The sequence below is a fragment of the Acomys minous genome, assembly GCF_964271855.1.
Source record: "Acomys minous genome assembly, chromosome: 15".
Lineage (NCBI taxonomy): Eukaryota > Metazoa > Chordata > Mammalia > Rodentia > Muridae > Acomys > Acomys minous.
This window is the reverse complement of record NC_140497.1, coordinates 100437515-100455841: the sequence shown is the minus strand read 5'-3', so window position 1 is coordinate 100455841 and position 18327 is coordinate 100437515. Positions and strand designations below refer to the sequence as shown.

At 48.3% G+C, this 18327-nt stretch overlaps 1 protein-coding gene across 1 annotated transcript; it reads left to right on the top strand.

The window, feature by feature from the left end:
* The first annotated feature begins 2 nt into the window (after positions 1–2).
* Positions 3–17912, top strand: CALR3 (calreticulin 3). The gene is made up of 9 exons (XM_084759200.1): positions 3–140; positions 240–341; positions 8861–9064; positions 10879–10973; positions 13101–13289; positions 14704–14799; positions 15956–16087; positions 16534–16626; positions 17704–17912. The coding sequence occupies exons 1-9, from the start codon at positions 50–52 to the stop codon at positions 17842–17844; spliced, it is 1143 nt and encodes a 380-aa protein (XP_084615326.1). The 5' UTR covers positions 3–49; the 3' UTR covers positions 17845–17912.
* Positions 17913–18327: the final 415 nt, after the last annotated feature.

Genomic DNA, 18327 nt, shown 5'->3' with positions numbered 1-18327 from the left:
GGGCAGGACAGACGCCTGAGGGCGGAGAGCGGAAGTCTTGCATGCAGCCATGGCCCGGGCTCGCGTGTCCCTCTGGGCCATCTGCATGCTGCGCGTGGCGCTGGCCACTGTTTATTTCCAAGAGGAGTTTCTAGACGGAGGTGAAGGCGATTGCCGTGGTGGCAGGTGGCCTGTGTCCACCGTCTGTCTCTGGGCCCCGTGCACTTTGCAGCGTTAACCCTCCTGTCTCCCCCTCACAGAGCACTGGAGGAACCGCTGGGTGCAGTCCACCAATGACTCCCAGCTCGGGCATTTCAGAGTCTCGTCTGGAAAGTTCTATGGGCATAAAGAGAAAGACAAAGGTTAGTGTAGAAACGGGAGCAAATAGAGTGGAGTTAGAAACCGCACGGCACCCTAACAGCGCACCACCCGTTCAAGCCGGACACTGAGGCACATGTAGGGTTTTCATTAGTTTAACTTCGTGTGTGGGGTATTTTGGTTTTAGCTTTTGAGACAGTCTTATGTAGCCCCAAAAGACCCTAACTCCCAGCAGTGCTCCTGCCTCCGCCTCCCAAGGGCTGGTTACTTTTTATGTATCTATGTTTGTGGTGGGTAGCGGGGCTGTGCAGCCTCAGTGCCGGCTGGAATGACAGCCAAGGTGCTGAGGAAGTCTCAGAAAGTGATGGAGAGACAACCGGGTCAACAAGAACGACTGCTGTGGCGTTTTTTCAGTAGTTGCCCAAGATCACCTCACTTCATGAAACAAAGCTATGTACAACCTGTGATCCCAGCACTCCAGAGGCTTCATGAGGCAGGCAAATCGCAAGTTCAAGACCAACCTGGCTCTATAGTGAGCTCTGGGCCACCCTAAGATACAGTCAGATCCTGTAACTAACTAACTAAATAAATAAATAAAAAAGGGAGGAAATCAAAATGAAAAAAATGGGCTCAGCAGGTGAAGGAGCCTGTGTCCAAGCTTAATGACCTGAGTTTGATTCCCCAGAACTGATGGGGTGGAAAGAAAGAGCCTGTGTCCACAAGTCACTTGTCCTCTCACTTTTGGTACTTGCCTCAACCCCACAAAATAAATAAATGTAACTTTTATTTTTATAATTTTAGTTTAGTTTAGAATTTTGGGTTTTGGTTTTTGTTTGGTTTGGTTTGGTTTTTGTTTTGAGCCAAGGTCACTGAAATCGACCTGTCCCTTCCTGTGCCTCTTGAGTGCTGGGATTAAAGACACGTACCATCAGAGCTGTGTTTGCCTAGCTGGCATGAAAGCCTGGATTCCATTTCCAGTCCAGCATAAGTGAGGTGTAGTGCACATTCAAGAGAAAATAGCAAGAGGATTAAAAGATCAGACTCATCCTTAGCTACACTGTACACTGCAAATTCAAGGACAACCTAGGATGGACGAGACTTTGTCTGGAAAAATAAACCGTTGGTTTAGTTGAGACAGGCTCTCTCTAAGCAGCCCAGGCGAGCCCTTGAACTGCGGCTTCTCCTTCAGTCAGCCCCATGCTGCTTTCACAGGTGTGAGTCACTGTGCTTGGAAGTTTTATTGAAACATTGGTAACACAGATGAAACAGTCACGGCTGAGCATTTACATACTGATACATAATAGACCCTCAATTTACATATTGATACATAGTAGACCCTCAATTTACATATCGATACATAGTTGACCCTTGGGTGTTACAAAGTAGTCAAAGACTTGAGTAAGAGACCCAACGGCCAGCTTAGTCTAAAGTATCTTACAGTCTAGTGCCAGGTTGCAGCTAGTCTTGCTTAGCTTGCACAGAAACTGGGTGTGGTGACAGCAGAAGGAAATGGGAGGGAGAAAAATTCCAGCTAAGAAGCCAGTCTGGTGGCAAACACATTAACACCATCACTCAGGAGAGACAGGCGGATCTCTGAGCTTGAGGCCAGCATGGTCTACATAATGAGTTTCTTTATTTGGTTGGTTGGCTTGGTTTTTTGAGACAGGGTTTCTCTGTGTAGCCTTGGCTGTCCTGGACTCACTTTGTAGACCAGGCTGGCCTCGAACTCACAGAGATCCACCTGCCTCTGCCTCCCGAGTGCTGGGACTAAAGGCGTGCGCCACCACGCCCAACCTACATAATGAGTTTCGGGACAACTAGGAAATCATAGTGAATTTAAGGCCAGCCTGGTCTACATAGTGAATTCCAGAAAGAAAAAAAAAAGTAACAATAGTAATAAATAATTGAGAAGCAACACTCTTCCAGCTTTATGACGGAAATGGGTGAAAAGAGCCTGGCTGTGGCACCAGTGAGGCCGAGGGAGGACATGGCTGCTGTTGTCCACCCACAATGAGCTCCCTCTCCCTTTTGAAGAGTTTGCATCTCATCCAACCCCGTTGAGCACCAAGCCCTGGCGTCTAGGCCTCTGGGAATCTGGATTTTCTCTGCAGATGGAAGGAACTCAGGGGACCAGGAAGGAACTCAGACGGGTGGGAGGTGACAAGAGAGAACAGGGTGATCTTTGGGGCTGCCTGGCTGCAGGGAGAGGAGTGGCTCTGAATCCCATAAGAAAAGGAAGGAAAAAAAGGTGGGAGTGAGAGCCAGCTTTGAGTTGAGGCGTAGACCACTTGGATAAACAAGTTTAGGCTGTTGAGATGGCTCAGTGGGTAAAGAAATTTGCCACAAGCCGGGCATGGTGGCTCACGCCTTTAATCCCAGCACTCGGGGAGGCAGAGGCAGGTGGATCTCTGTGAGTTCGAGGCCAGCCTGGTCTACAAAGTAAGTCCAGGACAGCCAAGGCTACACAGAGAAACCCTGTTTCAAAAAAACAAAACAAAACAAACAAACAAACAAAGAAGTTTGCCACCAAGCCTGACTCCCTGAATTTGAACCCTGGACACTGCATGGTGGAAGGAGAGACCGGAATCTCACAGTTGTCCTCTGACCCTCACACATGCTATGGCACATGCTTCCCTCCCCTAACACACACACAAAACAAACATAATTTTAAAAATTGAAAGAGCTGGGTGCGATGGGACCTTTGATCCTGGCACATGGAAGGCAGAGGTAGGCAGGGTATCTGTGAGTCCCAGGACAGCTAGAGAAATGTAAAGAGACAAGCAAACAGAGAGAGAGAGAGAGAGAGAGAGAGAGAGAGAGAGAGAGAGAGGGAGAATGTTTGTATTTTTGGAGAATTTAGGGCTGGTTGTTTGGTTGCTTGATTTATCTTGAGACAAGGTCTCACTATGCAGTCCTGACTGGCCTGCACTTGCTGTGTAGACCAGTCTGGTTTCAAACTCATGGAAATCTGCCTGCCTCCACCTCCCCAGTTCTGGGATTTAAGACACAAGCCACTTCTACTGGCTGTGTTGGTCTTGGTACGTGTGTGTACATGTGCATGCATGCCCGTGAGTGTGTGTGTGTATTTAATATTACTTATTTTATTCATGTGTAGAATGTTTTGCCTGCTTGTGTGTCTGTGCACCTACTGTGTGGTGCCTGAGGCAGTCAGAAGACTGCATTCGAGCCCCTGGAACTGGAGTTAGAGTCAGTTGTGAGCTACCATGTGGATGCTGGGAATCAAACCCAGGTCTTTTTTTTCCTGAAATTCACTATGTAGACCAGGCTGGCCTTAAATTCACTATGCACTCCTAGTTGTATTTGAAATAGAGTCTAATGTGTATCCCCAACTGGCCTCAGCCTCCAGAGTGCTAGGATGTGACACATGCCTACACAGTGAAAGCTCTTCAGGTGACAAGGGAAAACAGATGCGTTTGGAACTGGCCACTATGACTACCTGTCATTGTGGCACTCTTGAGGTGGAGATAGGAGAATGAGTTTTTGTTGTTGTTGGGTTTTGTTTTTTATTTTTTGAGACAGAGTTTTTCTATATAGCCTTAACTGTCCTGGACTTGCTTTGTAAACAAGTCTTGAACTCACAGCAATCCATCAGCCTCTGTCTCTGGAATGCTTGGATTAAAGCCGTGCGCTGCCACCACACCAGCCTTGCCTTCATGATGGACCATGAGCTGTAAAATGAAATAAACCTGTTAGGGTCTGAAAAATGCTGAAAGACCCAAGCCACAAAGAGCATTTATTCTACAGAAACCCAGCATGCTGGTGACCCTGAGGTGAGCTAGCAGGCACCTTTTAAAGGTATTCAGGGGAATTCCAAGGGGGTTAGATATTATTTAATGTGACTGGAGCATTCAAACAGAAAACAAAACAAAACACGGGCAAATTGAAAAGATGTGGGCAACCTTAGTCAGCAGTCATGAGTTAATCATAAGACAAGAAATCTCCAAGCCAGTCAGTGGTGGCGCATGCCTTTAATCCCAGCACTTGGGAGGCAGAGGTGGGTAGCTCACTGTGAGTTCGAGGCCACCCTGGTCTACAGAGTGAGTCCAGGACAGCCAAAGCTGCACAGAGAAACCCTGTCTTGAAAAATTAAAAAACAAAAACAAAAACAAAAAACAAGAAATTTCCAGACCAGCAGTAAATCATCCTTAAGCAATTAGACCAGCAGTAAGTCAACCTCAAGCAATCTTATCGTCCTCTGGCTGGGTGGCTAGGCCATCTCTGATTGGTTGCCCGCTTTCTGCAGTAACTGCTGAGCTCATTTCTGAGGACTGTTATAAGCTAACAAGAAACTGAAGCCTGCCATGGAGTCCGCTAGACTTATTTAACCAGGCCTTCTCGTGTACCTAAATCAAATCTTTGATTTTATGACTTTGGTCCAGTATACAAAGGGTTGCTTTGTGCCCTCAAAACCATAAGTTTGATATTATTAATGCACTCTTGGACAAGCATGAAATAAAGTCTACCATGTAAGAGGACAAAGCATGACCAGAAGAAACAATTAAGGGCCTATTTTCTCCTATGCCAATAGGTAACCATGTATCCCTTATGCCAGAGAGTTGACCTTGACTTAGCATTTCAGCCTATAAAGTGAGACTACAGGCAATGCTATTCTCTTATGTAACTTCTTCCTGCTGACATTGGGGATACTGTTATGGGACCTAGGAAGGCTGAAAAGCTAGTCAAAAGCTGTACAATGGGACACTTATCAGAAGCATCTGTTCAGCAGATCTGGTTGATGAGACAAAAAACAGTCACCTCAGCTGGACTGGTTTACATCAGTTTCCTGCAGGTCCAGTTATCAGCAGCAGCTTGCAATCCACAGGTGATCCCTGGATGGAGTCTGTAGGCCCGGTCTGCTGAAACAAATACAGACTAGGGACAGAAGTTAAAACTGTGTCTTTATGACAGCTGGAGTAGGCTCTTTTCTGCCTTTGAGACCTATGAAAAGCATGAACATTCTTTTCCTAGTCCATAAGGCTTGATATACAGATTGGACAGACACATTTTTAGCATGATGAAAAGCACCCTTAAGTCTATCATTAGAAGTCAACCTAAGAGAAATTGAAATCTTGAGCTTGTGACTAGCAAGCAGGCACTGATCCATCAGCTTATCAGAACTCTATTGATCTCATTTCTATATGCCTTAAACCACTTTCTTATAGCTAGCTCTACAACCTGCATTCATGTACCTTAAAACTACTTCTAAGACCCTCCAACCTTCATAACTTGCACCTACCAACCTTTAAACACTTTCTTTTTCCTTCTTTCTGTTTTTCTTTCTTGAGACAGGGTCTCTCTGTGTTAGCCTTGGCTGTCCTGGACTCACTTTGTAGACCAGGCTGGCCTCAAACTCACAGTGACCCGCCTGCCTCTGACTCCCGAGTGCTGGGATTAAAGGCGGGAGCCACCACGCCCTGCGTAAACACTTTCTTAGACTCTCAAATACTTTCAATTCTCATATTTTAAGCTTTTGTATCCCCAGACCCCACATAAACTTTTCTATCCAGCTGTTCGCCAGGAGACACAGGAAGTTGATTCCTGGGAACAGTCATGTAAATGAAGACTAATAAAAAGTTATACTGAAATCTGTTTACCTTCTATCATGAAGCCTGTGAGCAAGGCAAGCCCATTTGCCTTTTTAAATAATAGAAGAGACCTAGCCTCTAGTAATTATAACTACCTAATAAATTGACTAATGAACTAACAGCGGATCTAATTGCCCTCTAGCTGTCAGCTACCACTAGCTTAGCCATCAGTGTGATCAGAGATCTGAAAAGGATAAATTGTAACATAGATGAATTTATGTATCAGTTAAAATGATAGAGATGAGCTGGTTGTGATGGCGCCTGGTCTACAAAGTGAGTCCAAGACAGCCAAGGATACACACATAGAAACTGTGTCTCAAAAAAGTATATATAAAAAAACCTCCAAAACTAAAATAAAATGATAAAGATAACTAGTCAGATCCCAGTACCTAGTCAGCCATCCCATGATCCTCCTGTGTTTTCATGGCACCATGGGCAGAGACATTGTGGCCATCCGGCACGGAAGACAAAAAGCTGTTTTCTGTGGGGGAAAAACATGTGAAAAACTGACCTGACCTTGTGTGCAGCAACATGAGACAATGAGTCTCCATTGTCCAGCTTTGTCCACAGTATAGGCTGGACCTAGCGGCAGGCAGTGTTGGGGCAGTCTTTCCCAGTGGTTAGAATACCACAAAACATCATTGATGTCATGTGCTGTTGTGCCCCAAATCTTTTCGGAGCCCTTAGGGAGTTACTGCTAGGATGTCGGAGTCTCTGTCATAATTAAAGTATGTTTAATGCCATATTCAGCAGACCTCTGACAAGCTTGAGGGCCAGCATATCTGAGCTTAATCCTTGTCTGTCTTTAGTTATCTGCTCTAAACTATATCTTCCAAACATAAAACAATGTTATGACTTATAATCCGCAGATAAGTGTTTGAGGACCATTTTTTAATTGCTTGTTTCCAGCTATATATTGACTGATTAATTTAGAAAACACCTGTGATTAACTGAACTAATACCTAACAAAAGTGTAAGTTTAATTATCCTAAACCCTTTTTTTTTGTTTTGTTTGTTTTTTTTTTCTGAGACAGAGTTTCTCTGTGTAGCCTTGGCTGTCCTGGACTCACTTTGTAGACCAGACTGGCCCCGAACTCACAGTGATCTGCCTGCCTCTGCCTCCCAAGTGCTGGGATTAAAGACAGGTGCCACCACCACCCAGCTTTTCTTTTCTTTTCTTTTCTTTCTTTTTTTGTTTGATAGTAGCTTTCAAAAGTGGCATTCCTATCCACTCCCCACCCCCACCCCTGCTCTGACCTCCTCACCCAAGCCATAGAGCACAGGAGCTGGAGCTTGCAGGAAGCAGGGACTTGGTGTCCCTTACCAGGAAGAATTTAAACATCATGCCAGGCATGGTGGCACACGCCTTTAATCCCAGCACTCGGGAGGCAGAGGCAGGTGGATCTCTGTTTGAGGCCAGCCTCGTTTGCAAAGTGAGTCCAGGACAGCCAAGGCTACACAGAGAAACCCTTTGTTTCTCTTAAGGAAGCAAACTTAAGATTTTACATATTATGCCTAGAGGTGTGTGTGTGTGTGTGTGTGTGTGTGTGTGTGTGTGTGTATGTACAAGCACATGTATGTGCAGGTGTGTGTGGCCATGGATGATTTTTTTTTTTTTTTGGTTATTCGAGACAGGGTTTCTCTGTGTAGCCTTGGCTGTCCTGGACTCACTTTGTAGACCAGGCTGGCCTCGAACTCACAGTGATCCACCTGCCTCTGCCTCCCGAGTGCTGGGATTAAAGGCGTGAGCCACCACGCCCGGCTTGGCCATGGATGATTGAAGAGACCAGAGAGGACCTGGTGTCAGACTCTGTCACTTGCCTCCTTATCCCCTTAAGGCAGGGTCTCTCACTGGCTGTGGAGTTTGGGGGGTGGCAATTGAGCTCCAGCATCTTCCTGTGTCCAACACACACACACACACACACACACACACACACACATACACACACACAGTGAAGTTGCAGGCATGTGCAGCCACACGTAGCTTTTTTATAGTTTTGGTTTTTTTTAGGTGAGCCCTGGGGATTGAAGCTCAGGTCCTCTTGCTGCTACCCGAGTGGCCATCTCTCTAGCCTCTGCTTTTTACACATGTGTGTGTATGTGTGTGTGTGTGTGTGTGTGTGTGTGTGTGTATGTGTGTACATGCCAAAAAACACATGTTGTGGTCAAAGCGGTCGCTCCATCAAGCTCAGACTGGGCAGTAAGCACCTTGCCCTGCTGAGACTTATTAGGGGTGTGTTGTGTTGATTTTGACACAGGGCTTCATGTAGCCCAGGCTAGCCTCAAATTGCAGCTGAGGCTGACTTCAAACTCCTGCCCTCCTGTGTCGTCCTCCACGCTCTTGGACGTGAGCCACCACTCCCGCTCTATATGCTGTGGCGCATGGGACCCGCCTCATGCACACTAACTGAGCCACATCCGCAGGGACTAGGCAGTGGTGGGACTGCGGGTGTGGCCCCGAGGGAGAGCCAGTGCTAAACATGAGGCAGGTCCTGTGTTCTATCTGTCCCTAGTATTAAAAATCAATAAAATCAAAAAGACCTTGCTGGGTTTGGTGGCACATGCCTTTAATCCCAGCACTCCAAAGGGAGAGGCAGGAGGATCTCTGTGAGTTCAAGACCAGCCTCGTCTACAGAGAGAGTTCCAGGCTAGCCATACCCTGTTACAAACAACAACAACAAAAAACCCAAAAAACAAAAACAAAAAAAACTAGCAAGAGAGTCTTTTTGTAAATTGTGTGTGTGTGTGTGTGTGTGTGTGTGTGTGTGTGTGTGTGTGAAGAGCAGGCCCTTCCTGGCAGAGAACTTGTTAATGGCGTGCGTGTGGCACACCGTGTGAGTTCCTAGTGCAGACGGTCAGTGCAAGCGCGACCTCTGTTACCGCGACGGGAGCTTGAGGTGGCTACGTTGTGGGGTACACCGTCGTTCTGACTGCCTGGCGCGCACTTCTGTCGGAAGGCCTGCAGACGACCCAGAACAGCCGCTTCTACGCCATCTCGGCGCGCTTCCCGACCTTCAGCAACAAAGGGCGGAACCTGGTGATCCAGTTCACGGTGAAGCACGAGCAGAAGATGGACTGCGGCGGCGGCTACATCAAGATCTTCCCCTCCGACCTGGACCAGAGGGCTCTGAACCGGAACTCGCAGTACTACATCATGTTTGGTGAGTTACGGGGATCCCCGGCGGCTTCAGCTTCACCCCACGCTCTGCAAAATCAAGGTTTGTAGCACTGTTAAACCACCCACTGCAGGCTGAGCCTTCTCAGGCCTAAGCATCAAAAGGCCAAAGGCCTCAGAATCTGAACCTGGATTTTTTTTTTTTCTTTTATTTATTTATTTATTTTTCAAGACAGGGTCTCTGTGCGCAGCCCTGGCTGTCCTGGACTTACTTTGTAGACCAGGCTGGTCTCGAACTCACAGCGATCCACCTGCCTCAGCCTCCTGAGTGCTGGGATTACAGGCGTGCGCGACCACACCTGGCACACTGTCTGTTCTTTCAAAGGTCCAGCTTATTTTTATTTTCTTAAAGTATTTATTTACTATATATACAGTGCTCTGCCTGGATTTGCACCTGCAGGCCAGAAGAAGGTATCAGATCTCATTATAGATGGTTGTGAGTTACCTTGTGGATGCTGGGAATTGAACTCAGGACCTCTGGAAGAGCAGTCAGTGCTCTTAACCTCTGAGCCATCTCCCCAGCCCCTCAACTCTTTATTATAACCAATTAACAGCAAGACACAAGACCAGAACATCTTTTAGATTGCTTTTAGGCTATGAGAGCTGTTACAAATAGGAAGCTGGTGATGGGCCATAGAAATGTGGATATTATCAGCACTTAGCTCTCTGCTAGCTACAGAATTAATAGTTGGAAATACAGGGACACACCCTCATACCAAATAAGGAGAGTCACCCCAACAATCCTAGCTCTTGGGAGGTGGCCTCAGATCCAGAGATCCTCCTGCTTCTGCCTCCTGAGTGCTGGGATTAAAAGCATGAGCTATCATGCCCAGCCACAAAATAATCTTTTAGGAAATTAATTATTGCTGGGCATGGTGGCTGGCACAAACCTGTAATCCCAGCACTCGGGAGGCAGAGGCAGGTGGGTCTCTGAGTTTGTGGCCAGCCTAGTCTACAAAGTGAGTCCAGGACAGTCAAGGCTACACAGAGAAACCCTGTCTTGAAAAACCAAAAGAGAAAAAAAGAAAAGAAAGAAAGAAAGTAATTATTGCTAGGCAGTGCTAGTGCATACCTTTAATATCAGCACTCAGGAAGCAGAGGAAGGCAGATCTCTGAGTTCGAGGCCTACAGAGATCTCTGGTCTACAGAGTTAGTTCCAGAACAGCCATGGTTACACAAAGAGACCATGTCTCAAAACACTAATATATATGTATATATATATATGTGTGTGTATATGCGTGTATATATGTGTATATATATGTATATATTATAATTTTTATATTTTTATAACAACAAGAATAAGTTAATGTTGTTATCACTGTTCTCACTTGTGCAAGGCAGGCGTGTGCTACACATGTGGAGCTCAAAGGCCAAGGTGCAGACGTCAGCTCCCCCTTTACACCTTGTGGTTCTCAGCAATCTAACCCAGGTCCTCATCCTGGGGGGGACAAGTGATATTACCTTTTCTGAGCCATCTCTGCAGCTCATTGTGTTGGTCCATGTGTCACCCAGGCTGGCCTGGAACCGGCCATCTTCTCACCTCAGCCTCCCAGCCCTGTGGTCACAGGAGTCTGACACCACCAAGTTGGATTCACAATTGGGTCCGAGGTGGCATTAGCAGGAAAGAGCTGGTCACCAGAGCTTTGCTTCAGGGTCCCACGGTAAAGTCAGGGTGGCCCCGGACAGACACGGTTGCTGTTCTGGGTTCAGGGAGGATGCTTGGCCTTGTGTTTCTGTATGCTGGTACAGCCTGGAAGAAAACTGAGTGTGGTTTGTTTTGTTTTGTTTTGTTTCTGGTAGGACCTGATATATGTGGATTTGATGTTAAGAAAGTTCATGTCATCTTATATTTCAAGAATCAGTATCATGAAAACAAGAAGCCAATCAGATGCAAGGTGAGAGCACGTTGACATCACAGTGAACACTCCTGCCATCTGCCCCTCTCCCTCCCCTCCCCCTCCCTCCTCTCACCTCCCCCTCCCTCCTCTCCTCTCCCCTCCCTCCTCTCACCTCCCCCTCCCCTCTCTCCTCTCCCCCTCCCCCTCTCCATCCATCTCTTCCATTTCCTCCCATTCCTTTACCTCCCTTTTATTCCTCTTTCCTCCCCCATTTTGGTTTTTCTTTTCTTTTTGGTTTTTCGAGACAGGGTTTCTCTGTGTGGCCTTGGCTGTCCTGGACTCACTTTGTAGACCAGGCTGGCCTCAAACTCACAGCGATCTGCCTGCCTCTGCCTCTAGAGTGCTGGGATTAAAGATGGGAGCCACTAGCATTAGGTTTAGATTTGGCTTCTAAGACAGACGCTGGCATACAGCAGGTTGGAACAGACTACCTAGAGCTGCCAGATCTGTGACTCTGAGTAGAGAGACATTGCCTCAGTGTGGAGGGTGGAGAGCCATCAAGGCACACACGTGACCTCAACCCCTGCTTTCTACATGCAGGCACATACACATCCAGGTGCCTCTGCACACATGTACATGAATGCACACATATGTGGTGCATACACATGGAAAAAAAGAAATGTACAAAGGCCTGGAGAGATGGCTCAGAGGTTAAGAGCACTGTCTGTTCTTTTTTTTTTTTTTCCTGGTTTTTTGAGACAGGATTTCTCTGTGTAGCCCTGGCTGTCCTGGACTCGCTTTGTAGACCAGGCTGGCCTCAAACTCACAGCGATCCACTTGCCTCTGCCTCCGCCTCCTGAGTGCTGGGGTTAAAGGCGTGCGCCACCACACCCGGCACACTGTCTATTCTTTCAAAGGTCTTGAGTTCAACTCCCAACAACCATATGGTGGCTCACAACCATCTATAATGAGATCTAGTGCCCTCTTCTGGCGTGCAGTTGTACATACAGGCATAATACTGTACAAATAATAAAATAAGTCTTAAAACCAGGCTTGGTGGCACATGCCTTTAATACCAGCACTTGGGAGGCAGAGGCAGGTGGATCATTGTGAATTTGATGCCAGCCTAGTCTACAGAGTGAGTCTGGGATAGCCAAGGCTACATCGAGAGACCCTGTCTTGAAAAACAAAAACAAAAAAGATTAGGGTGGCCTTGAACTCATGGAGATCTGCCGTCTTTTGGCTCCCAAGAGCTGGTACTAAAGATGTACGCCAACACACCTAGGAAAAGTGACAGCTTTTAGTCAGCTGTACAAAGCTGCCTTCTATGTCCTAATTTTAAATGCATCTTTGTGTTCTGTCCACTCAAAGGCAGAGAAAATTTCCCAAGAATGTGAGCGAGCATGAGTGCATATGTGGCTCGGTGCATGAGTTCATGTGTGGCTCGGTGCATGAGATCACTGTGGTTCAGTGCATGATTTCACATGTGGCACAGTGCATGAAGTCACGTGTAGCATGGTGCATGAGGTCACTGTGGTCCAGTATATGAGCTCACGTGTGGCACAGTGCATGAGCTCATGTGTGGCACAGTGCATGCGGTCAGGTGTGGCACAGTGCATGAGGTCAGGTGTGGCACAGTGCATGAGGTCAGGTGTGGCACAGTGCATGAGGTCAGATGTGGCACAGTGCATGAGGTCAGGTGTGGCACAGTGCATGAGGTCACATGTGGCACAGTGCATGAGGTCATGTGTGGCTCAGAGCATGAGGTCACATGTGGCATGGTGCATGAGTTCACTGTGGTTCAGTGCATGAGGTCACGTGTGGCTTGGAGCATGAGGTCACATGTGGGACCGTGCATGAGGTCACGTGTGGCACAGTGCATGAGGTTATATATGGCACAGTGCATGAGGTCACGTGTGGCATGGTGCATGAGTTCACTGTGGTTCAGTGCATGAGGTCACATGTGGCTTGGAGCATGAGGTCACATGTGGGACAGTGCATGAGGTCATGTGTGGCATGGTGACTCAAGGAGGAGGCCCCCCAGCCACGTGTCAGAGTGAGTTTTGCCGGCGTGAACATTATGGGCTTTTCCCTACTGTGCTGTCTCCCACCCCTGGCTCCTGCTTTACAGTACACAATAGACACACAGTAAAAGGCACCTCCCTCCCTGTGGCCTTTGTGCAGGTTGATGCCTTCACCCACCTCTACTCTCTGACCTTAAGGCCGGATCTTTCTTACGAGGTAAAAATTGACGGCCAGTCCATTGAATCCGGCAGCATTGAGTATGACTGGAACCTGACGTCACTGAAGAAGATGGAGAAGACCTCCTCGGAGCCTCCGGACTGGGGGCAGGTGGAGGGCAGCAAAGCCCAGGTAGGCGAGGGCAGCTGAGGAAGCCGTCCCCCCTGGCCACCGGAGGTCAGGAGCAGGGGGACCACAGGGCTCCAAACCAACATCACTCACCTCTGGCCTGCGACTTCCTGATCCCATAAGTTTGAGGTTGAGACTCCTGGCCTTGAGGCGCAGTTTCTCTCCCGCCCTTCCGAACCCCCACCCTAAGAGCAAGTCCTCCCACACCATAGCCACAACAAACCCCACAGAACACAAGCCGCAGTGTGTACCGGCAATCACGGCCTTGGTGAGTTAGTTAAGGTTACAAACTCCATAAGCAAGCAAGGTGGGCAGGAAAGGGTTTATTCGGCTTACGGCTTACGAGTCCACAGTCAATTTGTCATCCGAGGAAGTCAGGACAGGAAGTGAAGGAGGACGCGCTGGCGGCAGGAGCTGACGCAGAGCCATGGGGGGTGCGGGTGCCGCTCGCAACCTTGCTCAGCCTGCTCGCTTACAAAACCCCGGACCCCAGCCCAGGGATGACACCACCCACCCTCACGTCAGTCACTTATGAAGAAAGTGTCCTACAGGCCTTGCCTACACCCTGATCTTTAAAATAATTTTTGTTTTCTTTTGTTTTTGGAGGCAAGGCTTCTCTGTGTAACAGCCCTGGCTGTCCTTGACTCACTTTGTAGACCGGGCTGGCCTGAAACTCACAGAGATCTGCCTGCCTCTGCCTCCCGAGTGTTGGGATTGCAGGTGTGCGCCACTGCACCTGGTTTAGAGATCTTTTCTTTTCTTTTTCTTTCTTTCTTTCTTTTTTTTTTTTTAATTCTTTTGAGACATGGTTTCTCTGTGTAGCCTTGACTGTCCTGGACTCACTCTGTAGACCAGGCTGACCTCGAACTCACAGGGATCCACCTGCCTCTGTCTCCCGAGTGCTGGCATTAAAGGCGTGCGCCACCATGCCCGGCTTAGAGACATTTTCTTAATTGAGGCTCCTCCTTTCAAATAGTCCAAGTTTTACGTAAAAGTATCCAGCACACTTGGAGACCCTGCCAGTGAATAGGGAAGGGCGCTGTGTCAGGAGTTAGGGACCCACCCGCCTAGTCTGTTTCTAATTATTTTCTGTTCAGGTGCTAGTGCCCACCACCTTCTGTAGGCCACCTGGGCTCTGCCCCACCCCCAGCCCTACTGAGCATGCGCGCTCCCTAGGCCGCGCCCCCCCCCCCATCCTACACTAAAGAGTTTCCTGGGGGTGGCAAAAAGGCTCAGTTCCCAAGCCATGAGGACCCGAGTTTGACCCCCAGAATCTTCATGGTAGAAGGAGAACTGACTCCAGCAGGTTATCCTCTGACCTCCACGTGTGCACACACTTGTAGAATAAAATAGTTTACAACAATTTCCTGTTTCCCAGCATGCCTCCGGCATCACGCGTTCCTTCCTGTCTTTGTAGGGTTGGGAGAAGCACTTCCTGGATGCGGGTGCCAGCAAGCCCAGCGACTGGAACAGTGAGCTGGATGGGGACTGGCTGCAGAAGCCACCATACGAGGTGTGTGGCTTCTTCCTACAGTGAGGCTGGACCCTTGGGAGAGTCGCCCTGCCCCACCTACGCTGTGTGTTACACAAAGTGAGAGTGACCTGGCAGGGCAATTTATTTTTGATTTTTGGTTTTTGGAGACAGGGTTTCTCTGTGTAGCCCTGGCTGTCCTAGACTCGCTTTGTAGACCAGGCTGGCCTCGAACTCACAGCAACCCACCTGCCTCTGCCTCCCAAGTGCTGGGATCATAGGTGTACGCCACCACGCCTGGCTCTTTTTTTTTTTAAATTCTGGACACAGTATTCTTCCGCCAGATCTCATTAGATGAACCACCATGTGGTTGCTGGGAATTGAACTCAGGACCTTTAGAACAACAGCCAGTGCTCTTAACCTCTGAGCCATCTCTCCAGCCCCCTCTTTCTTTATTTCTTTTTTTTAACATGTTTTTTAAAAAGATGTATTTATTTATACTTTATACAGTATTCTGCCCAAATGTGGGCCTACACACCAGAAGAGGGCACCAGATCTCATTGTAGATGGTTGTAAGCCACCATGTGGTTGCTGGGAATTGAACTCAGAACCTTTGGAGCCAGTGAGCTCTTAGCCTCTGAGCCATCTACCCAGCCCTTAAATGGTTTTTTGAGCCACGGTTTCTCTGTGTAGCCTTGGCTGTCCTGGACTCGCTTTGTAGACCAGGCTGGCCTTGAACTCACAGCGATCCGCCTGCCTCTGTCTCCTGAGTGCTGGGATTACAGGCGTGCGCCACTGTGCCTGGCTTGAGGTGGGGTGCTTCTCATTTAAAAAAAAAGTTTGAACTACGTCAGGGAGGCTAAAAGATTTGTATGACACTGAGAGTGGTGGTGCACGCCTTTAATCCCAGCACTCGGGAGGCAGGCGGATCACTGTGTGTTCAACACTAGCCTGGTCTACAGAGTGAATCCACGACAGCCAGGGCTACACAGAGAAACCCAGTCTCAAAAAATAAAAAATAAAAAAAACCCAACAACAACAAAAAACTAAACCAAAACAAACAAAAAACTTTTACAAGTTGCAGTGAAATTATGGAATCTTGGCCCTTGGTGGGCTATTCACCTTTGATAGGAAAACAAAAATGAATGAAGCATTTCCCACACCTGTGATCTAAGCCTGGCTGGTGTCTACTTTGCAGGATGGCCTGAAAGCTGAGGGCATTGACAAAGATGTGTGGCTGCACCAGAAGATGAAGCCGGCCAGCTACCTGACGCAGTACGACCTCTCGGAGTTTGAGAACATCGGCGTCATCGGTCTAGAGCTGTGGCAGGTGACCTGGCTGTTAAGTTTGCTTTACTTTAGTAGCTCTGGGCTGGACCTTACTGTGTAGCCCAGGCTAGCCTGGAACTCATGTCCTCCTTCAGTAGAGGTGAGCATGGCCTTTTGAAGCCCCAGTTACCCCCCAGGTGATGCCCACTACCCACACTTAGGTGCTAGCAATGTAAGCCTGGTGGTCCTGCATAGGAAGTGTGTGCTCTGTCTGTGGGCCAGCCTGAGCCACAGTCAGCCAATGACAGCTGACCATGGATGTGGTACTGAGCTAAGTAACCCTGACCATGGATGTGGTACTGAGCTAAGTAACCCTGACCATGGATGTGGTACTGAGCTAAGTAACCCTGACCATGGATGTGGTACTGAGCTAAGTAACCCTAACCCTGACCATGAGAAAAAGTTGTGCATCTCCCATCACCAACGAAGGCCTCCTTCCATCCACAGGTGAGATCCGGAACCATCTTTGATAACTTCCTGATCACAGATGATGAAGAATATGCAGACAGGTTTGGCAAGGCCACCTGGGGGGAAACTAAGGTAGGTACAAACTAGAAACTTTTTTTTTTTAAGATTTATTTTTTATTATGTATACAGTGCTCTGGCTGCATGTACACCTGCAGGCCAGAAGAGGGCATCAGATCACATTATAGATGGTTGTGAGCCACCATGTGGTTTCTGGGAATTGAACTCAGGACCTCTGGAAGAGCAGTCAGTGCTCTTAACCTCTGAGCCATCTCTCCAACCCAGAAACTTTTTTTTTTTTTTGAGCCAGGGATTTGCTATGTAGACCAGGCTGACCTCGAACTCTTAGAGATCTGCCTTCCTAAGCCGGATGTGGTGGTGCACGCCTGTACTTCCAGCACTCGGGAGCCAGAGGCAAGAGGATCTCTCTGAGTTTGAGGACAGCCTGGTCTACAAAGTGAGTCCAGGACAGCCAAGACTACACAGAGAAACCCTATATTGAAAAAACTAGAGAGAGAGAGAGAGAGAGAGAGAGAGAGAGAGAGAGAGAGAGAGAGAACGCTGCCTTCCTCTACCTCTGAGAGCTGGGATTAAGACCTATGCCCCATTCCAGCTTTCTTTTGTTTTTTGTATGTAATTGCGTGTCTGTGCACATGAGGGCAGTGGCCACAATACAAGACCATGCTGGGCTCTTTCAGAGCTGCAGTCACAGCAGTAGGGAGTTGCCTAAGCTGGGAACTGAGCTCGGGTCCTCTGGAGGAGTGGTGTGTGCAAGCTATCCCCCGGGCTCTTGTTCTTTTGAGAGGGAAGGAAATTTACTCTTGTCTGTCTCCACTCCCCAAGCAGACACATGGCAGCACCTGTCTCTTCAGTGGTTAACTTTTACCTATTTAGAGACAGGATCTCATGTATTCCCAGACTGGCTTTCACCTTGCTGTATGGTCAAGAGTGACCTTGGACCTGTGGTCCTTGGGCCTGTCTGTCAGGTGTGTACTACCGTGCCCTGGATTTGTTCTGTGCTGGCTATCAAGTCCAGTGCCACACAAGCATGATCAACTGAGCCACAAGCACTCTGCCAACTGAGCTATCAGCACTCTGCGTATGAGCTCCAGCCCGAGCTCCAGCCTGTTTTATTTTTGTCCCTTCCTTCAGGGTCCAGAGAAGGAGATGGATGCCGTACAGGCCAAAGAAGAAGTGAAAAAAGCCCGTGAGGAAGATGAGGAGGAGCTGCGGATGGGGAAGCCTCACAGGCACAACCCCTTCAGCAACTTCCACAGGCAGAGAGAGCTGTAGTCGTGCACACTGGCGTGCTGATGACCGGCCCAGCCTCCACCCTACCTTAATACACATCTGAATGGTCACGTCTGCATGGTCATTTGTCCTGTGAGTGGTGGAGTCCCCATATCCTTCCCTGCTGGGGGATGGTCTTTGGGCACTGTGTAGTCAGATGCTGATTTCTGTGCCAAGAGACCTGGTTTCAGTCCAGACGTGGGCACTGCCATTTCTAGGAAGAGTCTCCTGTCTAGCCGGGTGTGGTTAATTCCAGCACTCAGGAGGCAGAGGCAGGTGGATTACCGAGTTGGAGGACAGCCTGGGTTACACAGAAAAACCCTGTCTCAAAAAACGAACATAACAGAAAAGAATCTCCTGTCTCAATGTTGTGTAAAAACTGTTCTCCATCATCTCTGATTGGCCAATAAAGAAGCTGATCAGCCAACAGCTGGGTAAGAGAGGACAGGAGGCGGGACTTCCGGGGCTGGGGGGGGGGCGGGGGGG

Bases quoted from the DNA above. Each gene is read 5' to 3' on its own strand.
- CALR3 (XM_084759200.1), top strand. From the start codon at position 50: ATGGCCCGGGCTCGCGTGTCCCTCTGGGCCATCTGCATGCTGCGCGTG. The intron at 13,290-14,703 runs GTAGGCGAGGGC...CTGTCTTTGTAG, and splicing joins TGGAGGGCAGCAAAGCCCAG to GGTTGGGAGAAGCACTTCCT. The intron at 16,088-16,533 runs GTGACCTGGCTG...TTCCATCCACAG, and splicing joins TCGGTCTAGAGCTGTGGCAG to GTGAGATCCGGAACCATCTT.